Here is a 26209-nt window from a genome sequence, read left to right on the forward strand (position 1 = left end):
GACCACATCCAATGTCATCTAAAGCCATGTGGAGAGCAGTAATGAGTATTTTAAGAAGTATTAAGTTTATCTTCCTTTTAACTGAAAAGTCTCATAAAGTATTTTAAATAAGTACCTTGTTTTGGTATTAGTAGTCATGAATGCAGAGCTCACTGAAGCAGCTTGAATCCTAGACCATTATAGAAAATCCAGTCCAATAATTTGGATGTTAATTCATTTTGAAATGTACCTTTATCAGATCCATTTCTATTGCAAGAGAGGGAAAAACTGCTAAAATATATTTAACTGAAAAGCATCAGGATTGAATGAATTGTCTATACTAACTTCCAAGCCTGGTAAACACCATGGGCACATCCAGATTAGCCCACGTGTGCTTCTTGCTGTGTTTTAAAGCAGTTTGAGAAACAGAAATAGGTATGCTGGGGAAGAAAAAAAACATTCCCTATAAGAGGGAGTCCCAGGGATTTCTCAGGATGGTAGCACTCATAGTGGTAAAGTTAAATACCTTCAAGTGATTGGAGAATCAGGGTCGTGGTGATGAGAACAGCCTAGATACTTAACAAGTGTGCTAATTTAAAAGTAAATTGTTTAAACTTCATTTTAAAATACCGGGGAAGCAGGCTTCTTAATTAGAAATGTATGTATAAACTTTAGGGATCCACCAAAAGACTGAAAACTAAAATTCCTCAACATACAAACACCTTAAAGAAAACAGGTAAGAACTCCTAATTTGACCTTCAGATGAGGCTGCTAAGAAATGCTACAGAGACCGTTCTTCCCAAACTGCCTAGAAACTTTAATTGTGATATCAACAGTCATAAGCCTGCAAGTAAACTAGCAGAAATGTTCAAGTAAGAAATGAGCTAGAAGTTGTAATAGAGCGATCCTATTTTTTTTAAAGCAGAACTGTTAAGCTGCAAAGTTAACACACACACACACACACAGAGTCACAACTCCACACTGTCAAAAAACACAATACTGCAAGCTAATAAGTCTAGCAAGTATACAAACCTCAAGGCTATCAAATGGTGTGAATTATGGAGGAGCTCAGGGGGGCTGAGCCATTGAGATTTGAAAATCATGATCTGGGGATCTCCGATTTTATTAGGGCATCATGATAGGCAGCTCAATTTTTTTTGCAGACCCTGCCAAAGGTCTTAGGGTAATCTGAACCATGCTATCAAATGATTTATAGCTGTTGTTTTCACCACAGTTGATAAATACCACATGGCTGTGGCCTTCTCCAATATCCTATAATGCCATAGCTTTTAAAAAAGGGTTAAAATTTGTTGACCCCAGTTTCCGGCCTTGACTTCCCTCAGTTGTATTTGTGATTGAGAGACTGATTATGGATGTGATGCTTGCTTTGACTAGGAGTCAGGAGGGAGAGATTTAGACCCAGTGAACTCTTGACTCCAGTAATGTTAGGACCTACTTTCACCAAGCGGAGTAAGCGCAGTGCATGTCAAGCCAGTGACGTGAGTTATAAGAAAGGTGAGCTGCTCACCTTCTGAGATGATTTAGTAATATCATCCAATTATTTTGAAATTTACCATCCTGTCTGTGGTTCTTATATGCAATATGCAGACACTAGGTGCAGTCAGGCAGTAGACCAATACCTAGTGGAGAACTCTGCAAGTCCCTAACACCACAGTTATTTGGCCTTGGGCTCCAAGGACTAATCATCCTCACTATTGCTATCATTTGACTCCAAATTCTAATATTGTACTTATTTAAATTGTATATTTAAATTGTACAAGAGATTTGTGGCTCTTCAGATTCAACATTGATAAATGAGAGATGGGGAATGGGAGTGATTCTTACTAAGTTTTATCTCTGTCCACTGCTTTTTGTCACAAGAATACCATGCATATCTTATTTTTACTTCTATGTCCCTTCAGCTTTTGCGTGACTACAAATCGGCACAGATGCCTCTCTGGCACCAACATTATTTGATTTAATTAATCCTTCACCTTTCTCTGAACTGACAACTTGAAGATGAGCATCAGAAATGGTGTCCTTTTAAGCTTTGGCCTCCAGCTTACTACTTAATTAGTAGGTGACTCAGGAAATGTGGGATGAACTTGTATGAAAAATTACATCTCCCTCTGTTGTAGTTTTAATAATGTCATCACAACACAGATTCAAATGATTCATGAGTCTCATGAGCTCTTGGGTTGTTTAAAGTCAGTCCTAGCCCAACAATGCAAGTTGCATATTTTATAATCTGGAAACAGAAGCAGACTGATATGGGAGTGTTAGCAGTTCTCTAATGGTAGCAATACAGTACTTGGACATTCCTGCACATTAGTTTTCCCTATGCAGTATGACACAAGTAGATTATTTTATGTCACACTGCACGTAACCCTGTGAATAACAAATGAGCTGCAACACATGCCATAAAGTATAAAAAGTATGGGTTTTGTGCAGGTTCTATTTGAAGTATGCTTCCACTAAGAAATAAACAGTAGAAAACAAAGTTTCAGTTGAATGAAAGGAACATTAAATTAAATATACGTCTGTCATATATAGTTAATATTAGGCTCTTCAGTGTTCCTGAAACTCAGTGTTTAGCTTTGTTGAAGAAAATGATCATGTATGTATTTTTTCCAGTGCTTCCTATGTGCTTTCATTTACCTTGGACATAATTCCCCACCTCCCCCAAATAGCATTCAGTTTGAAACTTTTAAAATTAATAGATAGTTGGTCCCAATATTAGCAAATCTAAATCTCTATGGCAGCAGTTTTAGCACCTCATTTGCAGCTGGGATTTCATTGTCCTATATCTCATATCTCAAAAAAGCTCCCTAAACAAATCTCCAAATCCTCCAAAGACTACTATGGATAAAAAAGAAGAGACTGTTGAAAATGGATCACAGACTACTTATTCAAGCTCTGTATTTTGTCCCCATGCCTTTAATCTTTTTTTTCTTTTTCATTTTTAGAGAAAGGTATTATGCTACCAAGTAAAACCCTTAGAGGCCTATAGGACATAATAAACACTCTTTCAGAATTTGGAACCAAATGGAGCCTGCACCAAGCAGGTTGCCCCAAACAGCATAGAATAATACTTTTTTAGCTCAGAATCAAATGTGGTCACTTTTCCTGGCATGTATTATTAAGGTCATATTAAAAACTATACGTGAAGCAGGTAAAAAGATACTGTGGATTTTCCTAAGTAAAATCTTTTGTATGGTTTCTATAAAATATTGTTACTAAAACAAATTAAACTTATAATGCTTGATTTCTAATTCTAGTTTTCGTTAGTCCATAAAGATGTAGAACTGGTTGGCTTTTAATCATCTAAGTACATATTTTCTTTCTTTCTAATATATTTATTGAACTGGTATTTTAGGCCTAGGAATATTCAATGTTAAACCTTCCAGTGCACTGGCTATTTCAAAGGAAAGGATAATCTTGGTAAGAATTAATAAAGGCTTTGTTAGGATTAAGTGTTCTCTCTTGTTGAAAGTTTTAGTAGAGAATTATGCAAGGCAGCATAGATTGAAATTAAATGCTCAATAAGATGTCCTTGCTGCTAGCTTTCTTCATTTCAACTCATTAAAGAACAGAGATTAATAGTATATAGCTCTAGATTTATGTATTCAGTTGGAATAAGTAAACTATCAACTTGATTGTGTCATAATCTGATGTCTTGTATCAACAGTAATGAATATATGTGGTTTATACCTTAACGTGCACTTAAATCTGGACAGAAGTACCTGATTCCACTACTGCACAATTAGAATAATCAATACACAATGGGTGTGTATATATGAACATGGTCATTTAGTGCTAGGTTAACCAAGTACTAAATGACTGTTCAGTAACCCACGTTACTGCACTGTCCTCTCGCCGCATGGTTATTTTTAGATGTTACTGTGCAGTAGCTCATTCCTACTATGCAGCAGCATCGCCGTCATGGTTCATGAGCATCTCGTGTAGACGTGCCCAGTGTCTTCATGGTATTTCTATTTTCAGATCCGTGAATAGTATTAAAATAGTCGTGGGCCCCCTATTGTTGTGCAGGATTGACTTAATCAAGACACAGCAGGAAGTGCAGTGAATAGATAAAAGCTGAATTATAAGTTGTCAAGTGGCTTCCCTTTTGTCTGGTAAGGCAACCTTAGGCAAAAGAGGCTCAGAGCTCAATGTGGGGTAAGAAAGAGAATTTTATCCGACAAATTTCTAATTTTATATGCTCCCTAATTGTATCTGGTGTGGTAAGGCAGAAAGCAAGGCATGGTGGCACCTTAAAGACTAACTGGTGCAGTGAGTAAATTCAGCCTATTTTAACAATAAGAGAGAGACAGGTAACTGGCCTCTCTCCTGTTAACCTGGAGTCAGGCAGAAGGCAGGGTGAGGTGGCAGTTTAGAGAATGGAGACTCTTTCTGAAGCAATAAGCCTCTAAGGCTGCATCCACATGAGCGTGGACATTTGGTTCCCCAAGGACAACTAGCAGTGCACCTTGTGTTGCTGCCAGTTGTCCCTGGAGAACATTCATGCCATGTACCCTCTGGCACATGGCAGGTTCCTCTGGGTGGGGTAGGAGAGCACTAGGTTGGCCCCAGCAGCCTCACCTGGGGTCCAGGGGGCATCTTGGGGCTGCAGCAGCAATGATCCTGCTGCTCTGAGTCTGTCCAGCAGCCAGAATGTGGCTCTGGCCAGTCAGGCTCCAATTTTGAGCAGCACGCACTGCTCTGCTGTTGTTTTGCATGGTTTTTTTTGACCCCTGGCTATCCCCTCCACACACACACACACTGCTCCGTTGCAGCACTGAAATAGCTGGATGTGTGGAATGTGGCACCACAGATGTGTCTGAGGTGCCACATAACACACAGCCACACTCATCTGTTACATTTAGATCCAACACGAAGTTTAGGTGAGAATAAATGCACAGGGCTTAAATAGCCCTAAAAATAGCACACCCAATCTAAGTTAGCTCACCTCAGGATGTGAACTAACTGGGTTCTAATATGGGTTACGCAGCCTAACAAATCCCTGCATGCATTAACAGCATAGCTCTGGGGCTGGAAAAGCCCAGCCACTCAACCCAACCCCAGGACTGTGCTGTTTTATCTCCCCATTTACCACTGGCAGACCCACCAACCTCCCTTGGACCTGCCAGTCTTCCCACAGACCTGCCAACCCACCTATTGATCTTTTGATCTAAATGACTAGTTTAAGTTAGGATGTGAACTAATCCAATCTAAAATGGGTATCCAGTCTAACAAATGCTTGCATACATTCACAGCATTGACCTGGGGCTGGGAAAGCAGCACAGCCCTGGGAATGGGGTGAATGGCTGGGCTTTCCCAGCCTCACAGCTATGATATTTAGACAGGACAGCCCTTGGGACCTGCCAACCCCCGCTCTCCCCCACCATCTTGCCAGTTCCTTTCCCCTTCCTAATTTACTTCCCTCTGGCTGCCCAGGCGAACACCTCCACACGGCAGAACCCAACTCAGGTGGCTCAAAGTAAGCTGCCTAACCTAAGTCAGGCTGTTTCAATGCCTGTTCACACCCTAAGGTGCTCCCCTGCCCTGCCTTCAATAAGACATGCAGATATGGTGAGCCACAATGCTGCATTTAAAGCTTTTAGGAAACCCTTCTAAAGAAAGAGACCTAAGTAGTGCTGCTTTTACTTTTTACCAATATAAACTTTTTTCCAAGTAGAGTCTGACTCTGCACATGGGAAGTTCCACTGATATGAATGGATGTGCTGTCATATCTAAAATTTGCAAGCTTAAGCCCCATTTGGAACTATAAAACTGACTTAGTAGAGTGCATCTACATAAGAGATTTTACTACAGAGTTGACTAATTAGCTTTACAGTAAAGTGCCACTGTCTACACATGTGCCCCCTATTAGGCCAGAGTGAACTAATTAACTCCTCCATAGGATATTACTGCCCAACAAAAGTACTATCCTACAGCAGAGTTATTTACTGTACCACAACACACATGCGGACAGTGACCAGGTCTGGCTGTGGCATGATGATACTACAGTACAGAGGCTGCCTACTGCCTAGCCTGGCACCATAGCACCCTTGTGCCCCAGCCAGCCTCTCCATAGCATGTTGAGATGGGGCGGAGCAGCTTCAAGGTGGTAGGCTGGTAGGCTAACTCCAACCCTTCTGCCAACTGGGGCTGCACCACCCCAGATCACCATGCTGTGGTCCTGGGTGCATGCGTAAACACAGCAACCAGGAACCAGGGGGCGTGGCACTCTATATTAAGGAGGAATACACATCCTCGTCAATTAGCAAGGAGTCAGGGGAGGGGCACTCTGAAGTGCTTTGGGTTAGAGTACAAGGCAGTCGAGGGGAAAGAGACTTAACGGTGGGAGTCTACTACAGATCTCCCAACCAGGGAGAAGAGCCTGACCAGGAATTCTTGGGTCAGCTCACAGAGGTAGTGAAGGCTAAGGATGTGGTAGTCATGGGGGACCTGAACTTCCCAGACATCTGCTGGGAAGAAAGGTCAGCCAGGTCTGAATGCTCATGTAGGTTCTTGGCCAGAGTGCAGGACCTCCATCTAACCTAGGAGATGCGCAGCCCCACCAGGGGAGATGCCTTGTTGGACCTAGTGCTGGCCATGGGTGATGACCTGGTGAGGGGGCTGCAGGTGCTCAACCACCTGGGCAACAATGATCATCACCTGCTGGAATTCACCATCCAGCGCAAGGTGGCAAAGGCATGCAGTAAGGCAGCGGCCCTAGATTTTAGGAGGGCAAACTTCAACGAGCTAAGGAGGATAGTTGGAGAAGCGCTGAGGTCCCGGGGGGGAGGGGAGCCAGGTGTCCAAGGAGAGTGGTTGCTCCTTAAGAGACGATCCTCTAAGCCCAAAGGAAGGTAATCCCAACAAGGACCAAAGGGAGCAGGAGAGCACACAAGCCTCCGTGGCTCACTAAAAGCATCTGGGAATGTCTCCTTGCTAAAAAGGAGGCTTACACCCAATGGAAAGAAGGGGTCATCACCAGGAAGGACTATTCTGTAGTTGCTCGGGGATGTAGGGGGGTAGTTAGGAAGGCCAAGGCAGAGATGGAACTGGGACTAGCTTCCAAGATTAAGGACAATAAGAAGCCCTTTTTAAATACATAGGGGATAAAAAGAAGGTCCCGGGTAATATGGGGCCCTTGCAGGACACGATGGGAAACTTGGTCGTCACACCAGACGGCAAAGCTAACATGTTCAATAATTTCTTCGTCTCCATCCTTCCTAAGTAGACCAGAACAACCACCTCCATGCTGGGCCCCCCTCAGGCCCCGGGAGCGGCACACCTGTGCCATGGGTTAGCGAGGATTTAGTTAGGAAGCTTCTGGAGGGGGTGGACGTATTCAAGTCAGCCGGCCCGGATGATCTGCACCCTAGAGTTCTAAAGGAACTGGCTGAGGTTATTGCAAGTCCCCTGGCACAACTTTACGAGCACTTCTGGTGCTCTGTTGAGGTACCGGAGGACTGGAAGAGGGCCAACGTGGTCCCCATCTTCAAAAAAGGCAGGAAGGAGGACCCGGGAAACTATAGGCTGGTTAGTCTTACCTCGATCCTAGGCAAGCTGTTTGAGAAAATTATGCTGGCACACATGCAGGAGGGGCCAGCAGGGGACTGCATGCTTAGGGGCAACCAACACGGATTCATCAGTGGCAGGTCCTGTCAGACCAACCTGGTAGCCTTTTACAATCAGATCACCAGATCATTATATGCAGGGGTAGCAGTGGATATAGTCTTCCTGGACTTCCGGAAGGCTTTCGACAGTCTTTCACCCCATTCTCATTAAGAAACTGGGGGGCTGTAGTGTAGACACCCACACAGTCAAATGGGTCGCCAACTGGCTGGAGGGCCGCACCCAGAGGGTGGTAGTGGATGGGTCCTTCTCAACCTGGAGGGATGTGGGCAGTGGGGTTCCGCAGGGCTCGGTCCTCGGGCCCACACTGTTCAACATCTTCATCAGTGATTTGGACGAGGGGGTAAAAAGCACCCTGTTCAAATTTGCTTCTGTCTCCAGTGCTGCTCTGCATATTGTATTTTACATTCATTGGATAAAATAGATAGGTCATAGTGAGGTAACTTCTGTTCCTTAGGAGTTACAGTAGCTAAAACCCAAGGCCTTCCCTTTGGGGGGACGTGGGCACACTGGAAGGATGCAACAGGCTACAATCAGACCTAGACAGGTTACAGGGGTGGGCGGATGAGAATACGATGGGTTTCAACACAGACAAGTGTAAGGTGATGCTCCTGGGGAGGAACAACCGGCACCATACCTACAGGTTAGGGACCTCCCCTCTTGTCAGCACGGAGGCGGAAAAGGATCATTGACTCCAAGATGAACATGGGCCGGCAGTGTGAAGAGGCAGTTAGGAAGGCCAACCACACCTTGTCATGCTTCCACAGATGCATCTCGAGCAGGTCCAAAGAGGTGATCCTCCCCCTGCATGCAGCACTGGTCAGGCCGCAACTGGAGTACTGCATCCAGTTCTGGGTGCCACAATTCAAGAGGGATGTGGACAGCATGGAGAGGGTCCAGAGGAGGGCCACTGGTATTATCAGGGGACAACAGGGCAGGCCCTATGAGGAGAGGCTATGGGACCTGAACCTGTTCAGCCTCCAAAAGAGAAGGCTGAGGGGGCATCTTGTGTCCTGTTATAAACTAGTCAGGGGGGATCAGCAGGCATTGGGGGAGTCACTGTTTCCCCGAGCACCGCCAGGAGTGACCAGGAATAACGGTCACAAGCTGGCAGAGGGTAGGTTAAGGTTAGATATCAGGAGGCGCTACTTCACGGTCAGGGCGGCTAGGGTCTGGAACCAGCTTCCAAGAGAAGTGGTGCAGGCTCCTACCCTGGGGGTGTTTAAGAGGAGGTTAGATGCACATCTTGCTGGGGTCGTTTGACCCCAGTACTCTTTCCTGCCATGGCAGGCGGTCAGACTAGATGATCTGCTCAGGTCCCTTCCGACCCTAGAATCTATGAAACTATGAAACTATGAAACAATAAATACTAGTGTGAGCTGCACCGGAGTTTGTGTCATATTAATATTTCATGGAGACAAGCTCATGGAGATTCAGATAAATTAAGGGGAACCAGCTGAAGTTTATACAAATAAGGAACATTATGCTGTTTTCTGGCTATAAGTTAATACTACCTAGCTTCCCTGAGGGCCTTGTTACACCATACACTGTGAGGCACACAAATGTTGGTTGGAGTCACTGCTGGCTTAGAGTTTGGAGCAGTCATCCCCTTAGTCTGGAAACATCTGGCTGTCCCCCACCTGCACAGCTGGGACTTGCCACTGGAGGCCTAGTGAGCAGGGGCAGGACTAAGAGCTGTAGCTGTGAGCTGCCACTGGAGGGCTGGTGAGCCAGGACAGGCTTCTATCCATGCTCTGTGTGCAGGGCTGTGAGAGATCCTGGGATACTGGAGGACTTGAACTTGGGTCACAGATCTGTGGGGAGTGACCACACCTTAGTGGGACAGGAGCTGGGAGGTGCAGATCAGAGATAATCTTGTCCTGGAGTGGCTTAATCTTGAGCCATATAATGAGTGCTTGAAACCACTTTAAAATATTAACGTGCAGACAATCCATAAATTAAGAGCTCTAGGAGCTGCGCAAAATTACCATGTAACAAAGCTGAGTATTTTCATGTGGACAAGCCCTTAAACTAATGTACCAGTCCTCTCTCATTGTGATTTAATTCCTCAGAAGGAAATAAAGTTTTCAGTCTTTGACACTGAAGTTTCCTGGAAGTTGTGATTAATTTATGAATAGAAAATATTTAGGATACCCAAGTCCTTGACATACACCTTTGTTACTTCCCAAAAGCAATAGTTTATAAAATCTCTATTTTTATACTTGAATCAAAAAATACAAGGAAAAAAATAAGGATCTGATTTTCTACAAAGCTGACTGAAATCAATAGGCATTATAGGTGTTCATCACTTCTGAAACTCAGTTCCTAAGTATACAAATCACTGGCAAGCTGGAAAACCTGCCGGTGTATCATACAGTGGTGCATCATAATAGTTTTCATTTCTTTTAATTTGTGAGATATTAGACCACACAGTCATCAGTCTGGTTACCATTTTCCCTCTACCACCATCACTTTTGCTCTTTGATCTGGTATTAGAGGCCACCTTTCACAAAGTATTTGAGCTAAAACTAATATTGCACACTATATGAGAACCTGTATCCCCACATTTAAAATGTGATAAAGTATTAATATTGTATTAATCTTTGTTCTTAAGAGTTTATATAAAATATAAGTTATCAAATCTAAACTAAAACTGATGACAAATGAAAAACAAGATGGCATCAGATATTAATGGGAGGGTATCATCTGCTTTGTTTTTCCTCAGTGTGTTTGTAATTGGCCATCTAGTATTTAATGTCTCTCAATACTCTTTCAGTGTGAAAGAGAAGGGTCAAGTAGGAGATATCATGCCATATGCTTTACCCTGTTGATCATTACTAATTTGCTGTTCAAAGTATTTCCTGATGTTGGGGAGTGCAGTAGGAATGATTCATAGAAATAGAAGCAAGGATCATTATGAGATCACACTGTCAAAAAGTATGGGTTGGAAAGGGAATGACAATACACAGAAACATTAGGATTGTGCTTGAAAACTAGCAATCAAGGTTATATTTTACAGTCCACAGAATGCAGTCTGAATGAGGTTAAGAGCTATAACATCTTTTTCTTGTGATCCATGGCAAACTGTGAAATTTACATTAATACTATGATCACTGCATGAAATCTGTCATTTTTTCCCCTTTAGGTTTTACAGTGAGTCCTGAATAATGCTCATTTCTATAGAATGAAATGGAGCTTCCTTCTTTGTCTTGTATTTGTCCAATTATGTTCAAAAGCCAACATGAAATATCAGAGAACGTTGGTTTAAAATATAACTACATTCTAAATATCACACCTTAACTCTTTTATCCTTTATATATATATATAGAGAGAGAGAGAGAGAGAGAGAGAGAGAGAGAGGTGGACACATTCTCAGTTTGAAATATCTGCTCTGCTGTCCCCACCTCAAGTACTCAAAACCTCAAAACCTTTTTTCTAATTTATTCAGCCCAGAAACCAAACATATATAATTTTACTGGCCTGGATCCAGATTTTTTGTTAGTAAGCAAATCATTTTGATAAAAATACAACTTTTTACAATAGGAAAAGGCTACTCATTGCCTCCCTAGAAGGATAGTTTATACAGCTTATAAACAATCTTAAACTGATAAATAACTGCTTAATAATACTCATCAGCCTTATGAATTATTAGAAAATCTTTATTATAATTATGCTTATGAACCATAAACTTCCTTTGCACAGTTCACATAATGCAGTACATCTGCACTAGAGTTTTCCCATTATTTTCTCTTACTAATTACTGCTATTTAGTCACCTACTTCTCATTGAACTGTCTTTTAGAAAACAATTAACATCTCATCAGATTCTGTAATTATCTACCTTCCCTACAGATTTCATATCTTCCCATTTTGGAATCATCCCCAATTTTCACTTGAACATTACTTTCCTACACTGTTGGCACCTCATTTTATTACAATGAGAAAACCCATTTAATAACATTGCTATAATAATATGAGTAAACCCAGAGGGCAGTTAACACACTGTTTCTAAATGGTCTTACTCAGCAGGCTACCTATGAAGTTTACAAAACTCAGCATACACCTGTATCTCCTTTGAACAGAATATACTGTAGATGCTGTAGCAGCATGCCTAGGATAGTGTTTTACAGGCTTTACTTTATTGTCTTTGGTTAATTTTTCAAACCAAAGACAGAATGAGGAGGGCTCCCCTGTCCTATGTTACCTGTTAGTTCTGTCCTTGGGAAGCCTGGCACAGTACCCAGCCTCTCTCATTCATGAAGGACACCCCTTCTCTCAACACTGCCTGAACTAGAACTGATCAGAAGACTTACAACAAATAATGAAGATGCAGAGGGAGATGCACCTAAACCACTCCAGACAAGGCTGACAGGCAGCTCCCCTGAACTCTGGGACCAGAGTAGCACTGCATGATGGGGGAATCTCTCCTCCAGAAGTTAATCAACCCATGCCTGCACACACCTAGCCCAGTAGTTATCAGATACCATTACTGTTTCTCTACAAAAACCCATATCCAAGGTCAAGTTCCTGTTCTGGTGCTTAGATCCAAACGCTAAACCCGTTCCATTGGGACTTCACCTTCTCCTTTCCCACCTGGAATATCTTCACTGATTGTGCTGGGGGCTCTGCCTGTCTCAAGCACCCTGGACCCTAAACTGAACAGTTTGTCTATGAGTTCCAACAAACACCTGGGAACCTCGACTGGTTCAAGCAGTGGGACCCCTCAAGTCTCTCTTTCTCCCTCTGTTTAAGCCCACTTTCTAAACCTCAGATCCCATTTAATCTCTCTCTTCCCCCTCTCTCTTGCTCCAAGCATAGCTTTCTAAACCTGACTTCTGTTGATCAAACTTGAGCTAGATTTCCAAAATACCCAACTGAAACCATGTAATATTGTAACTATTTGGTTTGATTATCTCTCCTTGTATACCTGTTGCTACTAGTATCATTATAAGTTTCATATACTTGGCAATAAAATAAAACTTTTATGGCCTTGCCGGTTGCCATACTTTCTCCAAACCTCGTTTACTCTCTTTTCCTCAACTTCCCCATTTGGTCTGCAGCAACGCTTCTCTTACCTAGGCCAAAGTTCCCTGTAATGTCCCCAAATCCAGTGGGGCCTGCTCATGAAGGGCGATACTACCAGGACAACTGTGACAAGAGATTAGGAGGTGCTGAGTCCGTGACATATGAGAGTGTCAGCTTGAAAGTGCTGATTCACCCTGCTTGCACAGACATGCTCCGTTAATCTCTGTGCGTGTGAGTGTTGAACTGATCCTGTGGCTGGAGAAACCCAGGCCTGTTGAAACTAAGCCCTCCAGGGTAGCTTCATTGGGGGCTGGGAACTTGCAGAAGGGAGAAATACAGCTCCATATAGAAACACAAGTGGCACAAGCAGTACTTTGATAGAATTACATAGACCCCAGAACGTAACTCTAATAAATAAGCCCACTCCAAGCTTTCAGGCACAAGCACCCCTCTTCAGCAACAGGAAAAAGGGTGCTTGTGCCTGAAACTTGCAAATATTTTTTTTTTGGCTGTAAAAATGTAGTTGGTCTAATAAAAGATATCACCTCTACCATGAGTTCTGATCGCTTTTGCCTCTAGACCAATACACTTTAACTTAGATACCTGAAACACTTGGCATGAAACTTTCAAACTGAGGAATTGCTAATAGGGCTGGATGACACAATTCGTATTTTCCTCATTCAGAAAAGTAAGGCAGAAATGGTTTGGCTTTATTTTGGGTAAACAAGACTTGGCTCAGAAGCTTATGGGATTTGGAGTATGCAAAGAGACGGATTTTTCCCTGCTACCAAAATTAAATTCAGTAGTTTGCAATGACCTAAAATCCTAGCTTGAAAGATGAGCTACAACTTAATTAAAAATATAAGAAAAGTGTAGGTACCTGAGACACACATACATTCAAACATATGCATGCGCATGTGTGCACAGAAAAAAGAAAACAAAAACAAACACCCAAGACTCTCTTGATAAACCCTGATTAGATGATAATATTTCTTATTAGGTCTGATACTGAGGGTAGAGAGGACAGAAATGGAAAATGGAAAGACACATTTCATGAGGTTACTTTTTTAGGAATTTCAAACTAAAAATTTAAATAAGGAGAAAAGCCAGAAGAGAGGTGATTCTTACATACAAAAAGAAACATTACCATTTATTGAATCGCTACAAAGAATATTGTTATGTAAAAACAAAACAAAACACATTTCTTGGCAAATTAAGAACATGATCTAAGCTGTTAAATTTTATGTCACAAATGAATCAAACATTGTGTTTGCCACTAGTCATGCTGCTACCTTTAGGAACTATATTCACTAAGTGGAATTTGCCCTTCTGCATTAACTGATGTATGTAATATGTTTGCTTTCTGAACACTGCTTTAGATTTAAAAGTTTGTGGATGAAAGGGTTACTTTCTGCTGTATCAAGACACTTTCAAATTTATTTGAATCCTAAATACTGTCCAGTGGCCTTTTATATTGTATTTGTATTTAATTAATTTATAACCCGGTGAAAGAAGTACATTTATTTAAAGGTTTGTAGCAGCAAAGTGTTAAATTTCCTTGCTCACTTTTTCAAAGAGTTAGGGCCTTATTACATCTTACACTGTGAGCTGCTGAAATATTGATTGGTGTTAGTGCTAGCTCAAGTTTGGAGCACTCACATGTTCAGGCCAGCAGGACCCCAGAGGACTGAAAGATAAGAATCCCACCCCACCCCATTCTGGATGGAGATGGCATGGGCAGTCACAAGGAAGTGTGGGGGCAGGAAGAGCCCATGAGTAGGGAGCTGGGAAAGGGCAGTGTGCCTGATATGAGCCAGCAGGTAGGTGGGTGTTGGGGTGTTTACACTAATGCATAGCCTAGAGTGGCTACACGTTAGTGAAACAAGAGCTGGGCAACACAAATCCGAGATAAACCTAGGCTAGAGTGGCATAAGTTTTAGCTGCCTAAAGAGTGCTTAACGCTTATTTTAGGTGTTAATAGGCATTTATACACAGGCTCCAGGATTGGCGGGGGGAGAGGTCACTTTAATTAGACAGGCTCTCGGAGCCACTCTAAAGTGCCTGAAGCATCTCGTGTATCAATGTCCCTGTGCTTTAAAATGATGAGCTTTAGTTAAAGCACTCCCACCACCATCTTTAAGCATGGGGACACTGATGCACAAGATCCTTGAGTCTGCTGGAGCGTGGTAATTACCATGCTCCAGCAGACTCAATTAATCCAGAGGCTAAGAGCTCCAGGAGCTGCCTAAAATTAACGTATAACATATAACAAGACATTAACATTGATCAGTATTTGAGCAACTCAAAGTGCAACATGTAACAAGGCCCTTACAGGAAGCTCAGGGGGTAATATACTGCATATGTATTTGATGTGAGCTTGAGACCATTTCAGAGGAGCTTTTTAGTACCTGTTCGTGGAATTTAAACAAGCTGTAAGATTATAGGTCTTAACTGTGATAATAATTCATGAAGGTTACATGTTCTCTCATGAAAACATTAATCAGGGTTATGACATTTCTTTTCAAAACAAGAACAACCTCTGAATTTCTTTTGCCTTGGAAAGAACTGGACTCCCTGAGTACAGCTTGATTTATAACTCTATATTGTTCTAATCCTTTCTGCTATTCTTTAGCTTTGCTATTTCTAGAAATTTTAGAAATTGGTGATACTGTTTCTGGGGTGCAAGAGGGAAAAAAAGACCCCTTTATGTCTACATGGTGCTCATTGGTGGGAGTGCAAATATACTCCAGCTATCTTTTTTCCAGGCAGCTCATGTACTAGTTACAGTGATGATATGACATAGCATTCAGTGAGGTCAAGCTACCTGAGCAAGTACAGTTCATACAGGAATGTGTCACACCAGCTTTACTACTACTCGAACCTGAGCTAGCTAGGTACAGGCTTGCTCAAGTAAGCCTACATGTGCTACTATCAACATGAACAATCAACATAAAGGGTAGATATGCCTTTGCTTGAGTTAAAGAGATGTATAAAAAAAAGTGAGAAAAGAGAATGTTACATTTGCAAGTCATATTACATAATCATATTCTTTCAATAGATCAGGTGTTAAAATGGAGGCCAGCAATGAGATATTAAAGCTATTCGCTTTCCCTATAAATGAAAAATTTAAGCACAAATAACCCAGCTGCGGGGGACACCCTTCTCCACTTGAACATGCTTTTTCTGTTTTATCAATCACTGCCCCACATAACAAGTCTAATTTTCTTAGCAAAACCTTGCAAAAAGTATTTGCTACATCTAACCAGGTCACTAAAAATAATTGCCTCAGTCACATATAGTCAACTTTCCATGTGCTACTGCACAGAAATAACCTTCTATATGCATCTATAGCCTTCTATAGTGTTGTCTTTGATCTGTGAACACAAACTCTCACTAAGAGCTCCACTGTGAAATAAAGACATTATTAGGTCAGTATGTAGCAAGCAATCTTTCTACATCAGACATTAGTTCACTTTTCTTGATCTTAGAATCTTAGAGCTGCGTTTGATATTACTGGCCAGGACGTCACATTTGATCTCTTGGCACACTGGGATTTTTGTTCTCCTGGTTTCACTCTTTTTCAATTGTTTTCTTCTGTGACTCCATCCTACTTCCAGAGCTCGTTGCTACAGTATCTCTCTTGATCCATGTCCTGACTTCTTTCCCCTTTCCATTTTATCATCTTTTCTGAAATCTGATTTAGATATAGCTTCTGTTCATTATATTCTAAGTTTATAACTGCTGTAGTGATGCTCTAAAACAAGCTAAAAGATGCCAGTTTTCTCCAAGAAAAAAATCTGGAGATCATGGGATTGTTTTATCCCTAATATACTGAAATCTTTTATGGTTTTCTTTTTCAAACTATGAAAAAAATTAAAGTTTTGCAAATCTGCTTTCACTAACAATTTCCAATGATTCATAAATCTGTTTTTGGAAAACCAGAGCCACAACAGTCGCTTCCCCATGTGTGGTTTATGGCTCTTCGTTCCTGGCATGAACCAGCTGGGGCACAAATGGAGGAGTGGAGACACTGTAGACAGCAACCAGATCATCTCCCTGGAGGACTAAGCTTCTGTTTGTTCTGGAGCATGCTATTGTAGCATGTGATGTTTGTGCTGCTTTTTTATTCCCCCCCTCACCCCCCTTTCCTACTGGGACATCCTGGGTGCAAATTTTGCTTCCGCATTGCAAATTTACAGCATAGGACACACTTTAACATTCCACATGTGTGATTTGTGGTGCCACAAACTACATATGTAGAATGTTAAAGCATGCCCCGCCTGTAAATTTGCAGCACAGGGGCAAAATTTGCTACCAAGATTTTCCAGTAGCAAACAGAAAGAAAGCAGCACAGCATATGCTACAATAGCATGGACTGGAACAAACAGAAGCCTAGTTCTTCAGGGAGATGATCTGGTTGCTGTCCAGACCATCTCTACTTGTCCATTTGTGCCCTGGCTGGTCCAACATGCCAGAAGCCAGGAGAAGCTGGGCAAGGGCAGTTAGTCCAAAGTGGGACACAGTGTTCTGCAACAAAACACATGTGCAGAGGTGTGTGCTGTGGCACAAGGTAGCAGCACAGATCTGTGCTGTTACTATTTGTATTGCTGCAGGTGCCATTACTATTTGTGCTGACACAGCCAAAAAGGAAAAAAAGGACCCTCACAAATAAACAACCCAAAATTTTCATCCAGAGCTGGAAGTTTCAGACTTCTGCTTTCAGGGTCCAATCAGTATTTCACTGAAAATGTTTCCTTAAAAATACACCTTTAATGAAAAAATTGTAGCAGTTCAAGCACAAACAGATTACCAGCTATTCTGTCTCTCTCATAAACTTATCAGCTACTGAATTTAAAACATTTCAGTGCTTTCAGAGTGAATGTCTTGACTCTTATATTCAGGGCCTAGATTTCTATTCAAGGCCAAACTTTTACCAGCCATATTTCGTGGGTTTTCCTATAGTCATATTAGGAAGATCAGCTATTGCACCAGCAATATCTGACCACAGTTCAATCAAAGACCTTAATCTGATTTTCTTTCATCTTGTCCTGGGTCCTGTAATGTTCTCTTCTGTTGTCTTTCTATATCTTAGCTCTCCAAACTTTAATGACTTATCCTGTATCCTCAATCTGGAAATAAGAATACAATATTTTTGGATCTCTTTCTGAATATGGGGCTAAATGTCTCCTAGTCTTCAATAGTCTCTGAAACTGGAGATGTGTTTCATCTTTCTATTTTCTAGTCCATTTCTTATGGATAGCAAATGCCAAGTACCTTTCTACCTCTCTTCTTTACCTTACAATAAAAAGTAGGCAACACTATGCTTGTCATCCAGAACATTTGATCTACTTTTCTGTATCTGGCATTTATTTTCAACCTTCTCTCAATATGTATGCCGACTAAATCTTCTGGATCTTCACTTAAGATTGATAAATCCAATCAAGTCTTTCTATTGTCTCCAAGCTCAACCACTACCCTTAGACTTTTCACTCTCTTCATTTCTGAAGTTCCCACTAGTCTAATTTTACTAACCAAAAGCCCTTAGTGGAAATTAATTAGAATGGTCACATTTATTAATGTATACTAGTTACATTTTCAGTGTTCTAAAGTGTTATTTATAACAAATAATAGCTTAAGTATGATTTGTACCTTGCCAATGTCCTTTTATAAATGCCAGTGCAAGTTACTGTACTTGTGGTATGGCTTAGGGACTTGTATGTTGGACCCCACACCAAGAGGTTGTGCGTTCAAAGCTAAAAGTGTGTCCAAAGCTGGCTCTGTGCATGGGTGTGCAAAAAAATTTGGATGCCAAATTGGCTAGATGGTCACACCCAGGCAGAGGTGGTAGATAGGTTGTCCTTGACTTGGAGGGATGCGGACAGTAGAGTACCCCAGGGCTTGATCCTGGGGCCTGTACTATTCAGCATCTTTAGAGATATGGATGTGGGTGTGGAATGCAAGCTGTCCAAATTCACTGATGACACCAAGTTCTGGGGTGAGGTGGGCACTCTGGAGAGTAGGGACACAATCTACCTAGATCTAGACATGTTACAGAGGTGGGCAGAAGAGAATAGCCTGGAATTCAATGCAGACAAGTGCAAGGTGCTGCATCTAGGAAGAAGTAACTAGCAACACACGTATAGGCTGGGGAACACACTTCTTGTCAACACGGTGGCAGAAACACATCTTGGTGTCATTGTTGACTCCAGGATGAACATGAGCCATCAATGCGAGGAAGCAGTCAGTAAGGCTAACTACACCTTGTTATGCATCTACAGATGCAAAACAAGCAGGTCCAGGGAGGTGATCCTCCCCCTCTATGCGGCATTGGTCAGGCTGCAGTTGGAGTACTGCATCCAGTTCTGGGTGCCGCACTTCAAGAGGGATGTGGCTAGCATTGAGAGGGTCTAGAGGAGGGGCACTTGCATGGTCAAGGGGCAGTGGGGCAGGTCCTACAAAGAGAGACTAGAGCGGGGTTGGGCAAAATATGGCCCGTGGGCTGGATCTGGCTCATGAGGCCATTCTGCCCGGCCTGCAGGGCCCCTAAAACATTTAGAAAATTAATATTTATCTGCCCTTGTTTCCTATAAAAAATGACAGCAACCAAGAGCAGTAGGACCCAGGGGAAGCCCTGCAGGCTCCCACAATAGCAGAACCCACCCAGCCCTGCTCCGCCAGCTGGAAGCCACAGCAGGGGCTTCTGGGCTGGGACCACACGGCTGCCCTGCGCCAGAACCTCAGGTAAGGGGGAGCAGGGGAAGGCAGGGGAGGACCCTAGGGAAAAGTGGCCCAGGGAAAAGCTGAGCCCACTTGGGGCTGCCTGTGCCTGCTCCGGACAGCCCTGCATGGGCTGCAAGTGGCTGCAGCAGGGAGCGCAGGCCACGGGAAAGGTGAGGGACTGCTTTCCACCCCCTATTCTCAGCTTTTCCTTGGGCTATTTCCTGGCATGGAGAGAAGTGGCTCCTCCCCTGCCCTGTGCCAACGCCCCATTCTCTCAGCCCACACGGGGCTGTCCAGAGCAGGCACAGGAAGCCCCAGGTGGGCTGTGAGAGAAGGGCAGCACAGGGCACCAGCCATGCAGTGAGAGAGGGGTCACTTCCCCCCTGCCCCGCCGTGCTCAGCACCACCCTGTAACCTGCCCCCGCTGCCAACCTGGGCTCTGCACCGGCTCCAGGCTCACCCATTGGGCTGTACATGGCAACGGCAGCTGTGGCCCCTCTGCTTGCTGCACCGGGCAATGTTTGCCACTGTCACCTGCGGGATGCCCAGCGTGTGAGCTCCAGTGGGCAGCAGCAGCCAACACTGCCTGGCGCAGCAAGCAACAGCCACAGCTGCTGCCTCCAACAGGCAAGCCCAAAGCCAGTGCACATCCCAGGCTGGCAGTGGGGGTTTCAAACTGGTGGTAAGTGTGGGTAAAAGCAGCCCCTCGCTCACCCCATGGCCAGCGCCCCATGCTGCAGCCACTTGCAGCCTACCTGGGGCTGCCTGTGTCTGCTCCAGACAGCCCTGTGTGGGCTATGAGCACCTGGAGCAGGGATCACCAGCCATGGGGAGGGTGAGGGGCTGCTTTTCCCTGCACTCAGCACCAGCTTCTTCCCTGCTGGTGGGCAGGGGGTCGGGGCTGTGTGCTTCCCCTGGCCTGTACCATGGGGCTGTGGGGCAGTGGGTGTGAGTGGGCAGGGAGCCAGTCAGAGCACAGGGCCTGCACCAGTGTCCTGGGGACAGTGCCAGCAGGGCCCACAGTAGGGTTGGCAGGAGCATGGGGTCCTAGCCAGCAGGGGCTCTATGGAGCCAGGCCAGCTCCCCCCTCTACTGGCTGGTGCAGCCCAGCCTGGCTCCACAGACCCCTGCCAGCCTGCACCCTGCTTTGGGCCCCACCGGTGCTGGCCCTGGAACATTGGTCCCAAGACACTGGGACACTGGTCTCAAGATGGTGACCAGGGGGCAGGGCACCTGTCAAGGGGCAGGATTACCCATGCAGCCCTCAACAGCCTGCCAAAACTGGGTAAGTGGTCCTCTGCCCAAAATAATTGCCTGCCCCTGGGCTAAAAGGTCTGAACCTATTCAGCCTCCACAAGAGAAGGCTGAGAGGGGATCTAGTGGCCATTTACAAACTCACCAGGGGGGAGCCAGCAGGAATTGGGGGAGGCTCTGTTCCCCTGGGCACCACCCAGGGTTACTAGGAATAATGGCCCCAGATTGTTAGAGAGAAGGTTCAGGCTGGACATCAGGAGACATTACTTTACAGTTATGGCTGCCAGGCTCTGGAATGGGCTCCCAAGTGAGGTGGTGCTCTCTCCTACCTTGTGGGTCTTCAAGAGAAGGCTGGACAGATATTTGGCTGGGGTGATATGATCCTGGCACCCATTCCTGCCCAGGGCAGGGGGTTGGACCTGATGATCTGTTTATGTCCCTTCTGACCCTAAGCACTATGATACTATGATACTTTGGTACTATGCCCTCTGTATTCTACTGAATTAGCACTCATGTTCAGTACATACTTAGGTGTACAAGAAGTGAAAACTTATTAATCTCCATCTATATATGATACAGAAATGCAAATAAATGGGGCTTCCAACTCCTTATTTGATCACCACTTTAGTGCCACTTAGTGTTCTTCCTTGAAGTCATTCTTCCCAAAGTGAATTAATGATATAATTATTTCAGCATTCTTTGAAAATTAAACATGAGTCTATCCACAATACTTAGTGGAGAAATGACAAATTGCACATTCTACGAACAAAAAGAGAACCACTCCCTGCCTTGGAGTTAGCCAGGAGAGCCCTTGCTTGGAAACTTCAGCCTTGCCAACTCTCTACAATATCTACACAAGTACTCTCAGCCAGCCCAGACATGGCTTCTAGAGTGGAAGGGAGCCCAGGCTTCTTCCAACCGTGAGAGTATAGCGTTGTGGTCTCTGACCCTCCCTGCCTCTTTCAGCTCAGCTCTTGAGGTAGGAACTTTACTCTGGATAGGAAGAAGTGTGCCCTGAAATTCCAAGCAGCAAAACAGACATCTTGTCAATAAAGCCTTTTACTTTGTTACCCAGTTCACGGGCTACCCAGCCAAAGGTTCTCTGTGCACACCAAATGTCCAATAAGTCTTTATGTCCCCAGATCAGCCTGTACAATCCTGAGCATGCCAAAGTTAGCTCAGGGATTCACTGGCCAGTCCACATAGCTGTAAGTGCCAAAGTTGCTCCACTGTTCACTCTCCTTAGCTCCTCCCCCCCCGACCACAAGCCAACACATTCCTTTTTAGGTTGCCCTGCCCACTGCCATTTTCATTTCTCTCTCTTCCCTTGATGGCTCCAGGGTGTCACATACATTTCAACTCCTTCAAGAATCAACAGGGCTATCCAGTATTCCATTGACGCTGGAAGTCAATCTCATTTCCTCACACAGTCAGCTCTGGTACCTGGCAGGGACTCTATTAACTCTTCTTCCCCTGTGTATAAGCTAGTCAGGCTAACTGAGACATGTAATATAACATTAACATTATAACATTAACACATTTAAAACATATTTTACAATAAAAACCATCATCTGTCACCTCCTCCCTCAAAAAACTCTAAGCATGTACTCCCAAATATTCACAATTTTGTACAGACAGTCCTCAGACTTACAGCACAATTGGTTCCTGAAAATCACATCTTAAGTCGAAATGTCATAACTCAGAACCAGTTTTTCCATAGGAACAGTGTTACAAATGGGGGATTGGTTCCTTTATGATAGTTGATACAGCTGCGTGCAGCTGGTAAGTGTGCTGTGGTGGGAAGGGGTGCGAAGGGCAGATCAATGCCCCCTGAGGTGAGGGAGGGGCTGGAGCAAGTGCTGCCCAGCCAGGACCAGGAGGGCATGAAGCAGGGGGGGAGGGGTGACAGCTATGCCTCCCCATGCCCCTTCCCTTACCCTTCCACCACAAAACACTTACCAGCTGCATGCAGCTGTATCGACTGTTGTAAAGATAAAACCCACACCAGAACATCAGAACAGGATGTCAATTTATAAAAGTTAAATGACACTTGTCACAACTCGAAAAGTCATAAGTTGAGGAATGCCTGAACGGAGTTTGATGCTAATCATTTCAAATGCTTAAACTCAACATAAAATCTATGGAGTTACTTACCACAGGTCTGTGTACATCCCAGAATGCTCTCTCCTGACTATCAAGGATTTTTCTTTCTATCTTGTCTCTTTTCTTGTCCACTCTGTCAATGTTGTGGTATATTTAAGATGAACAGTGTTAATAGTGGTACTCTTTAGAATATTCAATGACAAATCCAGCAACAAAAATTCAACAGAACTTACTTTGCTTGTGCTTCAGCTTGCATGAAAATAAATTCCCATTTCCGGGCAAATGCTCGTTGTAACCTGGCCAAACTTTCCTGAAAATACATCACAGTTTAAGGAACTTCAATTGTAGATTTAGATTAGTTCTAGTCTCTACAATGGTAGGTTATCTTTCACACATCACAAAATAATATAGTGGTCAAAAACCATAATGTACATGCTAGCATAAATACAACCTATTTGTTTGGAGTAAGGTACCTGCTTAACAGAAAAGGACAGAATGCCAGGGATGTTTGTTCCAATTCACTTTCTCTTTAAGTTTGAAAAAGGGTGATGAAAAAGTGGAACACAAATTTAGGGTGAGAGCCTGGTGCTCTTGCTAAGTTGTGGGCATTGAGTAGACAATTATTGTGCTAATTCAATAATACCCTCCAGTTTCCAACAGTAGCACAGAGTGTGGGAGTATAGCAATAACATTTGCACGATATTGCCATTAATCTACATTAGAATATCCATTTGTCTTCTCTGTGAAGTGTTAACATTGAGTAAATATGGGCTATGGTACTGCTAGAGATTGCTGTTGCCAAACATTATAAGGAGAAGTGATTACTATTCTGGGAACATTAAACTCATCTCAAGAAAACTTGCCATGCATGATTTAATTTAAAAAAAAATCTTCCTGAAGACTGTATCTATCCATTTCTGTACAGAAATATATATACATCCAATATGTATCATTTTCAAAGCCTTGGTGTAAGTCTTCCCTCAGGTACTGTAGTAAAACTGGAGGATCTCTACATCTCCCTCACCTGTATGCAATGTGCTGGCTCTTGTGAATCCCGTCTCTAGGCACCTAACTGACTATTTTCTGTATTGGGAACTCAGAAGCTTAACTTAAGTTTATGAATTTCATTCTGAGATCCAGGACTTTAAGGGTCAGGTGATGATACTGGGTGTATTCATGTCTCTCTGTGGATGTGGGCATGAGAATCTGAAGGTACTTGGGCAGAATTTAGGTATTTATATCCCTCAAAAAAGAAAGAAACCAAACAGATACTGGTCCAACAGCTGTAAAACTACTGAAGCATCTAGATTCATTAGCCATCTCCATTTTGGCCTGAAAGTTCCCTAACACTGAGGCTTCTAGGCTTGGTCCTAAAAAATCTAGATCAAAAACCTAGGACTTGCCTATACACTCTTGTGATCCAGATAAGACATGGGAGATGCCTAAATTCTATCCAAATTATCTGTTTTGCATTCACAAAACTTGCCTAACTGCCACTATTATCACTATTCAGCTCAGTTGAAAGCACAACACCCAGACCTGGATTTTAGGTCCTTCTCAACCTCAAGGAATTCAAGCCACATCTCCCAATTCATAGGAGAGTGTTCTCACTCCCAGGCAATGGTAGCAACAGCAGCCTGACTCTTTAGTTCCTGGACTTCCCTGTTCAGAGGGAAATACAGCTTTTAGTCCCTGCTGCCTAGATAATTTATACATTTCACATGAGAAAGTCATTGGCTAAGCAAAGAAATAAATTAGAATGGGGGGGTGCCCTTATCTCTGGGCTAAAGGTCATGCTGCCTCTTGATTATTGTCATTCTGGTCCCATGCATCTTTCATTTCTATATGCCCAGTACTCTCATTTCAACAGGAGATGTAGAAGATGTCCTCACTCACCCTGTCCTATAGCTTTGTGATTAGGGCAGTCTCCTGGAAAGCGGTACATGGGAAGCTATGTCTCCTTGGGCTGAGGAAGGCACAAAACCCAGATGCCCCATGTCCTGGGGAATGCTTTAATTACTAGGTTTTTTGCCCCACAGTATCTGAGAATGAAAGTTGGGACAGGTGCTGCATTTTTCACAAAACTGAATGCTGTTGACAGGATGAGTTAAGTGTCTTTTGCATCCCAAAGTGATGGATGTGAAGCTCTGTTTAAGGATCGTAAGTTTTGTGGGGAGCAGGGACTTAAATTAGCTCTAAAACCTAATGCTTCCTACTGGATCACTCAGCATCTAGGAAAATAATCATCCTTTGCATGTGCATACATTTCTCCATGCATATATGGGATTTTGGGATGTCCACCTCTTCCAGTTTGATTTACCATCCTGGGGTGAGTGAGGCTCCTATTTTTGAGACCTGCAATACCTAAATGGAACTGCAGATGAGGAAATTTGGATTTGGTGCTACATGCTAAAGTCACTTTTGCAAATGAGCTTTATATTGGTAAATCATTAATTTACCTTTGAAAATTTTGCCTGAGATCATTCTACTTTATTCTTTTGAATATGACTCATCTTTAAAAACTTTAAAGATAAAAAATAAAAATACCCTGCATCTATCCTGAAACCACTCATCACTCAAAGAGCAAGTTTTCTATAAGACACCACAGACTTTCTCAACCAAATCCAGAGGACTGACCACATCCCTGAGAAGGCCATATTTGTAACCATAGATGCCACCAGCCTGTACACTAACATCCCACATCATGAAAGCACAGCTGCCCACCTGAAATATCTACAATAATCTGGAGTAGAGTCAGATTTGCAACAACAGGTTGCACAAATCTCTACTTCATCCTCACTCACAAGTTCACTTTCAACAATCATCACTTCAAACCATTGGCACAGTTGCGAGCACAAAGAAGGCCCCTCAGTATGCCATCTTCTCCATAAGCCACCGGGGGGTAAAAACATTAGAAAGCTGCACCATCAAAACTGCATTATGCTTGCATTACATAGATGATATTTTTACTATCTGGACTGAACACCTGGACTCACTTATTGACTTCCACCATGGGTTTAAACAACTATCACTCCTCTCTCAAATTTTCTCTGGACTACTCCTACACTAACAATCTAGATACCACAATCCACATCCATAATGGCACCAGATAAACCACTAGATACAGAAAACCCACAGACCACCGAGCCCGTGTCCACAAGACCAGTAATCATCTCAAGTACACTCAAGAAATGGTAATCTACAGTTCGGCTCTCATACCACTGCATCTGCTCTGAGGGGAACACTCATGATGCCCTCCTAGACAGTCTAAAATCTGCTTTTATACAACAAAGGCACTCCAGCAGAGAAACAGTCCATATATTTAAAAGAGCTATTCAAGTAGCCCATGGTAACCTGCTACAAAAGAAAAAGAAAACTCCCTGTGAACACCCTAATGTGCATCCCCACCCAATATTGTAACTGATCAGAAAAATCATCAGACTACAGCCTATACACAACCAAAATCAGACCTTTGAAAGAAA

General features: G+C 43.3%; 1 protein-coding gene across 3 annotated transcripts in view; it reads right to left on the reverse strand.

Moving 5' to 3' along the window:
* Positions 1-26209, reverse strand: part of RGS7 (regulator of G protein signaling 7) — a 500495-nt gene that overhangs the window by 59107 nt on the left and 415179 nt on the right. For all 3 annotated transcript variants that reach the window (XM_090031504.1, XM_090031503.1, XM_090031505.1), the window contains exons 8-9: positions 22961-23037; positions 22779-22860 (exon numbers count right to left, since the gene is read on the reverse strand). In XM_090031504.1, coding sequence (XP_089887630.1) covers positions 22779-22860; positions 22961-23037 — 159 coding nt within the window. The remainder of the gene's footprint in view (positions 1-22778; positions 22861-22960; positions 23038-26209) is intronic.

The sequence above is a fragment of the Crocodylus siamensis genome, chromosome 1, assembly GCF_052110815.1.
Source record: "Crocodylus siamensis isolate JL-2025a chromosome 1, ASM5211081v1, whole genome shotgun sequence".
NCBI lineage: Eukaryota > Metazoa > Chordata > Crocodylia > Crocodylidae > Crocodylus > Crocodylus siamensis.